Genomic DNA, 9,467 nt, shown 5'->3' with positions numbered 1-9,467 from the left:
ATGATGATGATGATGATGATGATGATGATGATGATGATGATGATGATGATAATAATAAAATTATCCCTTTCCCACCTCTCTTCAAGGCTCAGAGTGGGGTGCAACACATTAAAACACAACACATAAACCCACTGTTAAAATACAGTACAGTTGTCCCTCCGTTTTCACGGACTTGAAGTCCACGGTCTTGATTACTCACGGAGGGGTGGGCCCCATTGGCTAAAGTAGCATGTGCGCAGGAGTGCGCAGCCATTCAAGGCAATGGGGCTTGAATCTATGTGAGTTTCCATTTGCGCAGGGGGATCCAGAACGGATCCCCATGAAAACGGAGGGGTGACTGTATTATAAAACCAAAAGGGGAGGAGGCATTCCCCAGCCTTTAATTGCAGCCCATAGCCCTAGATTTTATGACTGCATCTTTCATAGTATATTATTTCTATTAACTTACACTTTTATAGTATTGTTTTAACTTTGTTACAGTAATATTTTGTTTAATTTTATAATCTTGTTTGTGGTTTTAGACTGTGCGCCGCAGGCAGGCTTTTGTTTCTATTTTGGATGGTTGTTTTCTCTCCTTTGTAAAGCGCTATGAAAAGCCCATGGCACTATACAAATAAATGTGGTGATGGTGATGATGATGATGATGATGATGATGATGATGATGATGATGATGAAAGATTTCCCAGGCTGGCTAATAATAATAATAAATAAATAAATAAATAAAAGATTTGTTTCTAGCTTGCCCTATCATGGAGAATCCAGGTGGGTTACAATAGTAAAATGCATCCAGGTTACAATAAAAAGAATACCAGTCCCCATGCGCACCCCACATTTCTTCACCCAGTGTTGCTCTAATTTCCTATCCGCGCAGCCTCTGGCTTCTTGAAGAGGCAGGTTCCACCATCATCTCTTGACATCTCTGAATGCTGTCAAGTGTCCCTCCGCTTAATGGGCTTTCTCCCTTGAGGGTCCTTTGGGTCCACCAGCGGTCCAGCAAAGTGACCCATTTGCCCCTGTGCAAACCTTGTCCCCTTCCCTGAGGGGCAGTGGATTTGGCCAGGCGATGTGTCTGGAAAGTGGGTGGCATTGCCACTGGACGCCCCAGAAGGGTCAACAAGGAGCCCCTTGTGCCTTGGAAATGTGGAGCCTTGAGGTCTGTGGAGTTGCCCAGAAGTTTGAGCAGAAGTGCATTTGTGTGTTTGTGTATCTGTTACTATGGACAGGAAGGAAGAAGGAGGAGGAGGTATGTGGGCCCCTCGTTTGCCTGGGGCTCTGGCAGGGAGCTGCAGCGGAGAAGAGAGGGGCTACTTCATCACATGCCTTGCTTTAGGGGGAATAAATGCACTTGTCAGCCAGAGCTTCCTGCCATTTGGTTTCATTATGTGGAGGTGTCTGGCCTCTTCAGTCCCAAAGGCAAGGAAATCCCAAAATGCAACCAGTATTAAAGCCCCGTCCTCTGAGCTTTGGGCAGGAGGAGCAGACATCCAGGAGCTCTTTGAAAGGGAATACAAAGGGTCCAGAAGTGTGTTGGGCTGGTCTTGGAGAACGCGACAGTGAGCACAAGGGGCTGGGTTTCGCCCAAATTACTCTTTGCATTTGCCTTCATCAAACAAAGGAACTATCAGATGACAACTACTCCTCTTCTTCCTCCTGTCCTCCTCCTTTCCTCCTCTTCTCTTCTTTGGAGTTTATCACACTGGGGCTGATTTCGGCATTAAAGAGAGATTAAAGCACATTTAAGAGATCCCACAAATAAAGCAAAAAAAGGCGAGTAATTGCGTGAATGATTATCACACGCAATTGCGCAAATAAAGCGATATCGGAAATGCATTGTCGCTGAAATCCCAAAAGCAAAAAGATGTGCCATAATGCTCCTTTATGACCACTTTAATGGTGGGTTTTGTGCGACGTCATGTGAAATCATTTCACGTAATTACACAATTTCTTCCAGGATATTCATGATATAAACTCCCGATCTCCTTTGTGTGATAACACCTTTGCCTCCTCCTTCTTCCTCCTCCTCTTCCTCCTCCTTCTCTTTCTTCCTCTTCTCTTCCTCCTTTTCCTTTTGGTGCCCTCCTGTGACTTTTTTTCTTCCCCTTCTTCCTCCTCCTCCTTCTTCTCTTTCTGCCCTTCTCTGCTTAGAAAATACTCTACTATGGTGCTCAGGTACGTTCTCCTGTCCTACAGCATTAGCTCTCTCTAGCAAACAACTCCAAGGTCCTCCCCAAACTATGAATCCCAGGTTTCTGTAAGACAGAGCCATAGGGATTAGGGTTTGATCAAAGTGCTAGGACTGTGTACAGTAGTAAACCATGTATAAAGGCACTCCCTGGTCGTTCAGAGGCTTTTAATACTCTTTTGTTGATGTCAGGGAAGTATACAGAGATGGTGACCAAGATAGCAAAATTTTGTGCTGCTGTGGTTAAGATCCGTGAAAATAAGCTTTTAGTAAATGGTTAGGAATGGATTTTTTTTATCCATGGATTCAAGCATCCACAGTTTGGAAATATTTTTTTAAATGTATAAATTCCAAAAAGGAAACCTTTGCCATTTTAGATAAGGGATACCATTGTACTACGCCATTGTGTTATTTAATTTGGTCATTGAACGCAATAAAACGATTGATTGATTGATTGTGTATAGTGTTTATATGGACTGCTTTTTGTAATGGCGTACGCTATACAAATAAACAAATTTATTATTATATTGTGAACAGTGGGCCTTTGGCTTCTGCTGGGTTTTGGTTCAGGGACCCTCCGTGGAAACCAAAATCCATGAATGCTCAAGTCCCATTAAATGCGGCATTAAAAGTGAGATGGTAAAATGGTGTCCCATACATTATAAGGCAAAATCAAAGTTTGTGAAGTCGAAGGCTTTCATGGCTGACATCCATAGTTTTTGTGGGGGGGGGGTTTTCGGGGTCTGTGGGCATTTTCTAGAAGAGTTTGTTTCTTATGTCTCGCCTGTATGGGTTTATTTTTTTTTATATATATATATATATATATATAGTAATTTCAAGCCATGGATGATTGAATCCATGGATGTAGAATCGGTGGATACGGAGGGCTGACTGTACTGTGGAGGCACTCCCAAGATTGGACCATAAATTAGAAGTTTCTGGCAGAGAAGCTGGAAGCAGAGAGCTGCCTGAAAGGCTGCCTTGGAGCCCATTAGAGCTCTAACGTCTTTGGGAGAGGCCCTTCTCTCCTTCTCAAGTTCACTTGCTGGGAAAAGGGGAAACAGGGCCTTCTTGAGGGCTGCTCCCAGACTTTGGAACTGGCCAAGATGGCTGCATCCTTGCTCTTGTCCCACTAGTGAGCGAAAACATCTCTATGCCTTTAGAAACTGACTGGGATGGGCTGTTCTCTTGGTTTGTACTTTTAATACTTTGCACACTGTTTAATTGTCTTTTAAATGATTGTCTTCTCACCGCCTCCGCCGATACGGAGGCTGTCGGTCCCATTCCCTTGGCACCTCTGCTGACCTGGCTTCCTGCGCTTTTCTTTCCCACTTGGCAGATCGAGACGCTGCGCCTGGAGCCGGAGATCGCGCGTGCCACCGCCAGTAAGACCGTCGTCTACAACAAAGGCTTGTAAGCGGGAGGGGAGCTGCTTGGCACCGAAGGGGGAGAAGAACACACGAAGAGAGCGGCTTCCTACGGGAGAAGCGAGGAAGGTGGCGAGGCAGGAATGAGTAACACAATAGGAAGCAGAAGACGAAGACGCTGCCGTAGCATCTTACCACTGCAAGAACCAAGCACAAATTAACACTTCCCCAGAGCCAGGATCTCACCTCAGTTGAAAAGATTAATATTTAAACTTTTAAATTAGCGACAGTAGCAGCAGCGCAGAGGAAAGAGAGGCGCGCGTGAGAGGGAGACGAGGAGCTCGGGATGAAGACCCTGGATCCGCAGAGCTTCGCGGAGATGGTGGCCACTGGCTGGGGTGCCTTTCCCGGGGCCTGGCTTAACTTTGGTGTTGGAAAGCAGCAGCTTCCTCCTCCTCCACCACCACTACACAACACTTCCAACTCATAGGAAGTCCCACCTCCACACCGTCTTTTGGCGTTGCACAGAAATAATCTCTCGGCACATGCAATTAGGAGAAGTAGGGTAGTGCGTTTTGGTAATCGTACCACCATCGGAATGCCAGTCTTGCACAGGTAGACATGCACAGAATCAGTTCTAGACCTGTGAGACTTGGCTTTGGTTCTAAGCAAATGCCACGGTGAAGGTCCTGTTTATGGAGGTGCTCCACCACTCATCCACCCTTCCTCTTCCTCTTCCTCTTCCTGCACTCTTCCCCATCTTCCCCAGGCCTCAGGGCTGCCTTAGCATTCCACTGAATCTCTCTCTCCTCCTTTCTTTTCCATGGGTGAATTTGCAAGTTACAGGTTGCATCTGCACTGCAGAAATATTCCAGTTTGACACCGCCATGGCTCAGTGCTGTGGGATCCTGGGAAATGCAATTGTGGCATCAGAGCTCTATGACAGAGAAGGCGAAATGGCACACAAAATTACATGGCACTGAGCCGCGGAACTTAAAGTGGAGTCAAACTGCTTTATTTCTGCAGTGCAGACGAGGCCACGGTGTTGTACTGTAATTGTGGCTGTCACTGGAAAGCCCAAATGGCACAAAACACCCACAACTGGGATGCCACCGTCCCACAGCCTATTCTGTGCCACCCTATGGGCTTGGCAAAGAGCAGATAAGCCTGTTGTAGGGCAACATTTGTCCCTTTTAAGGGCTCTTAAAATGAATGTGAACCGGGGAGCTTCACCAATTTTTCTTCTCAAAGGGATCAACGAGTCATTTTTAGCAATTTTCTTTCCCTTGCAACAAAGCCTTTGGAAACCACAAATCCTCGAAGCCGATGCGCAATTCAGGGACTTATTGTGTTGAAATTTGCGCATGGTTGTTGTGCATGGAAAACAGCATTTTCCATGAAGAAAATAAGATATATGTTTTGTGCAGAAAATAATATTTCTACAAAGAGGTATTTTCTGTGCAGAAAAAGCTCTTTCTGCACAGAAAATTCTGTTGTTGTTTTTCTGCAAGTCAACCTCATGCAAGTTTTAGTCCCAAATTACAGCATTTCTAGTGTTAAGAAGCAGCTTTTTTCTGCATAGAAATGGTTTCTCTATAGAAATATTTTCTGCACAGAAAAAGGCTGTTTCCTGCGCAGAAGATACTGCTTTCTGCACAAAGCCGCTCCATACAATGTTTACTCGGAATAAGCCCCAAACTGTGAAGAAGGTTATCAATCCAGAATTCCTACCTGGGTTACAGACAGTCAAAGAATACCTTTTTAACCACTGTTTCTGAAATATGCTTTCCATCCCTAGTGTGAACTCATCCTTGCTGCCTGCGGTGGGGCTGGTGCAGAGTGACCATTGCCCGGCTGACATATTCCCATGCCAAGAGGTGAGAGGACTGCCCTGGGGGTGAGTCTTTGCTCGGACCCCCGTCTTCTCCCCCTCGTCCTGCAATGGTCATTACAGGACTTCCCCCCCAAGTCCACCTTTTGCTCTGTCCTGGGCACTGTCCCATGCAACTGACCTGTCTGGTCTCTTTCACACATCGCACAACCATAAGAGCACTTTGATACCACTTTAACTCCCATGGCTGCATCCTATGGAACTCTTGGGCTTATAGCAGTTTAACAAGGATCTTTGAGAAGTCCAAGTACCCCTCTCCAAACTACAGATCCCAGCCATGGCAGCCAAAGTGGAACATTCAGCGACTGTGCATTACTGCATGGCAGCTGGTTGGACTGGGTGGCTCTTGTGGTTTCTTCCAACTCTGTGGAGTTTATCACACTGGGGCTAATTTCAGCATCAAAGAGAGATTAAAGCACGTTTAAAGCATCCCGCAAATAAAACGAAAAAGGCGAGTAATTGCGTGAATGATTATCACGCGTAATTGCACAAATAATAAAGTGATATTGGAAATGCATTGTCACTGAAATCCCGAAACTAAAAAGATATGCATGAATGCTTCTTTGTGACCACTTCAGTGGTGCGTTTTATGTGACGTCGTGCAAAATTGTTTTGTGTAATTACGAGATTTTTCCGGGATATTCACAGGATAAACTCCCGATTTCCTTCGTGTGATAAACTCCTATGATTCTGTGAAAGAACTGTTGTAATTGCATAGTGTGGATGAGGCCCCAGAGGACAGAAGCAAGCTGCTTGCAGTGACTGATTGATTGATTGACTGATTAATTGATCGATCAATCAATCTCTGAGGAAGAGCAACCCGAGCTCCATGTTTCTTCTTCCCAGAATAGGTCCACTAATCTTTACTCACTCTACTACTGTGATATAACTGAGGGCAGTTACTGAGAAGTACAGGTTTCGACTAACTTACTGTAGATGAAATGTGATTGATTTGCACTACTGGAATGAAGCGGCATATAAACAATGCTGCTATTGCTATTGCTATTACTATTGTTATTGCTTGGGACCATGCCACAGGGACTGATGGCAGCGTTCATCCCCTCTTGGCACCTTTTGGCACCCTTCTGGCCAGGTCCAAAACAGGTCAGGGACCCACCAGCAGCCCCCAACTCCAATGCAGAGGGGAGTGGGCTACAGAACGGTGTTTAATATTATCTCATGAAAGCCTTCCATCGTATTGGCCTTGCATCCCTTAAGGATGTATGCAGTATGGATGGGGCACTTGTGGCTTCCCTGGATGGACTAGGTGGCCCTGGTGCTTCATTCCAGTGCTAAGATTTCTGTGCTTTTGGATTACAGCTCCCATATCCAGGGATAACTAACCATGCTGGTAGGGCTGATGGGTTTTGGAGTCTGGTTGCTTCTGAATTGTCATGTTTCTCCCACTAATATGGATGGCCATCTGTCAGGGATGCTTTGATTGAGAGTTCCTGCATGGCAGAATGGGATTGGACTGGATGGCCCTTGGGGTCTCTTCCAACTCTAGGATTCTACGATTCTATGATTCTGTTTGAGCTGAAAGCACCTGGGTGCTACTTTGGAGTTAGAGGGGCTTTCTTGCCATTTGCGTGAAGAGGAGGACGCCTTCCCTTGCCATGGTGCGCCATGGGACCTTGGAGCCTGGCAGGCATCGGATTTGGCACCTCTCTCTCCTACTCAAGAGCAGGAGGTGTCAAAAAACACCCTCGACAGCACCTGATGGAGCAGCAGTGCCAGGCGGCAGCTGGCATCTTTCAAGAGGGAGCTCTGAGTATGAATGAGCTTCCCAGTTGGGCTGCTGCCATGTCGATCCCTCTTCCATTTTGAGCTGAATCTGCGCAAAAACGAGTTGCAGAAAATGGGGCTGGAGGCTGCTATGTGCCCAGGCTGCTGCAAACGAGGAGCAAGGACTCCAGCGCCAGTGGGCCTGATCCTCTGAGAGTGGCAAAATGGTGAAGGGTCAGGAAACCATAAAGCCCTATAAGGAACGTTTTAGGGAGCTGGGGATGTCTAGCCTGGAGAAGAGAAGGTTAAGAGATGATATGATACAGTAGCTCTGTTTAAGTATTTGAAGGGATGTCATATTGAGGAGGGAGCAAGCTTGTTTTCTGCTGCTCTAGAGAACAGGACACAGAACAACGGATGCAAGCTCCAGGAAAAGAGATTCCACCTAAACAATCCTGCTTGAGACCTGGGAAAAGCCATCATGGCTTCCAGTCATAAAGTTGGAAAGCCCCTTCCAACAATATTGTTCTATGACTGGCAGCCACATGGGCCACATGGGCCCCCTGGTCATAGAATCATAGAGTTGGAAGAGACCGCAAGGGCCATCCAGTCCAACCCCATTCTGCCATGCAGGAACTCTCCATCAAAGCATCCCCATTGACAAATGGTCATCCGGCCTCTGCTTAAAGACCTCCAAGAAAGGAGACTCCACTGTACTCCGAGGAAGGAGTCTGTTCCAGTGTTGAACAGCCGTTACTGTCAGGAAGTTCCTCCTAATGTTGAGCTGGAATCCCTTTTCCTGGAGCTTGCATCTGTTGCTCCATTGGGTCCTATTCTCTGGAGCAGCAGAAAACAAGTCAGCTCCCTCCTCAATATGACATCCCTTCAAATATTTAAACAGGGCTATTATATCACCTCTTAACCTTCTCTTCTCCACCCTAAACATCCCCAGCTCCCTAAGTCGTTCCTCATAGGGCATGGTTTCCAGACCCTTCACCATTTTAGTCACCCTCCTTTGTATACGCTCCAGTTTCTCATTGTCCTTTTTGAACTGTGGTGCACAGAACTGGACACAGTCTTATTCCAGGTGAGGCCTGACCAGAGCAGAATAGAATGGCACTATTACTTCTCTTGATCTAGACACTATACTTCTTTTGATGCAACCTAAAATTGCATTGGCCTTTTTAGCTGCCGCATCGCACTGTTGACTCATGTTCAACTTGTGGTCTACTTGGACTCCCAGATCCCTTTCACACATATTCTCATGCATCCCCAGCAGGCAACTGTCCAGCCTCTTTTTGGAGACATCCAGCGGAGGAGCCCCCTCCACCTCTCTAGGCCATGAGTCCCATTGCCAAACCACTCTTATTGTCAAGAAGTTCCTTCTCATGTTCAACCAAGATCTCCTTTCCTGTAACTTCAAACTATTAGACCTATGAGGCAGCAGAGAACAGGCCGGATCCCTCCCCAGATTCAGCGCTGGGATAGACAATAAGAGTGGTTTTGACAAGGACTGGGCAGCTGCTTTAGGCCACTTCCTATGCTACCTCCCCACATCCCCTGAATAACTCTTGAGATACCTTCTTCTCCATAGTCTCTCAAAGAACCACAGTTACAGATATGGAACCTGTCCTTCCATCGCATCACACCTGAGGTTGCTTTGTTTTGGAAGCGAAGCAGGGTCAGGCCTGCATGGAAAGCCAGACTAAAGCTTGGAGGAAAGAGTCCAACCTGAAACAATGGAGAAGCAAGGCAGCCCATCTGAGGTGGTAACACTGGATAGGTGGACTCCCAAGGGTCCGTCTTCCTCTGTTCCCAAAAGATATTAGGGCCAACCTGGAAGAAGTCTCTGAAGTAAGCAATGCAGGGCTTAGGTGGACCCATCAGGGTCTGACTCAGAAAGAAGGCCTTTCCCATGCACCCAAAGTGGGATTTGGTAGAAAGCTTTGGAGGGACATTCCCAAATTCTGCATTTCTTTGGGGCAACCAACACCCTCTCACTGGGTTACCCATCCTCTGGCCTCTGTGCAGAGGGGTGCCTTTGGGCCACCAGACTTACGCCTATTGTCCAGCCTTGGCCAAAGCCAGAGGAAGAACCACCAGCCCAACCATGGCCAGCCTTTCTTGGGCTTGGAGCCACTTTATGGGGAGGGTTTCCCACTTCACCCCATCCTCCAAGGGCTTTGGGGAAGCTTCCCTGGGCCAGCCCTTCATGCAATGTGTCTGCGAATAGCTAATTAATTTTGTCCCCCTCCTCCTCCTTGCTTTACTCTCTTAATGTACAAAAGGAGCCTCAGATCTG

General features: G+C 46.8%; 1 protein-coding gene across 2 annotated transcripts in view; it reads left to right on the top strand.

Annotated features, from left to right (window-relative positions):
- Window positions 1-9,467, top strand: part of SFXN5 (sideroflexin 5) — a 91,128-nt gene that overhangs the window by 55,949 nt on the left and 25,712 nt on the right. Inside the window, exon 11 of one of the 2 annotated variants that reach the window (XM_042467003.1) lies at window positions 3,522-5,893. The exons of the other annotated variant lie outside the window; for it this stretch is intronic. Within the exon in view, the coding sequence (XP_042322937.1) occupies window positions 3,522-3,599 (78 nt within the window). The 3' untranslated portion in view covers window positions 3,600-5,893. Of the gene's footprint in view, window positions 1-3,521; window positions 5,894-9,467 lie in introns of those variants that run through there. 2 annotated transcript variants of the gene reach the window in all.

This window comes from Sceloporus undulatus, chromosome 5 (genome assembly GCF_019175285.1).
Source record: "Sceloporus undulatus isolate JIND9_A2432 ecotype Alabama chromosome 5, SceUnd_v1.1, whole genome shotgun sequence".
Taxonomy (NCBI): Eukaryota; Metazoa; Chordata; class Lepidosauria; order Squamata; family Phrynosomatidae; genus Sceloporus; species Sceloporus undulatus.
The sequence above is the reverse complement of the archived record's forward strand: the minus strand, read 5'-3'. Positions and strand labels throughout refer to the sequence as shown.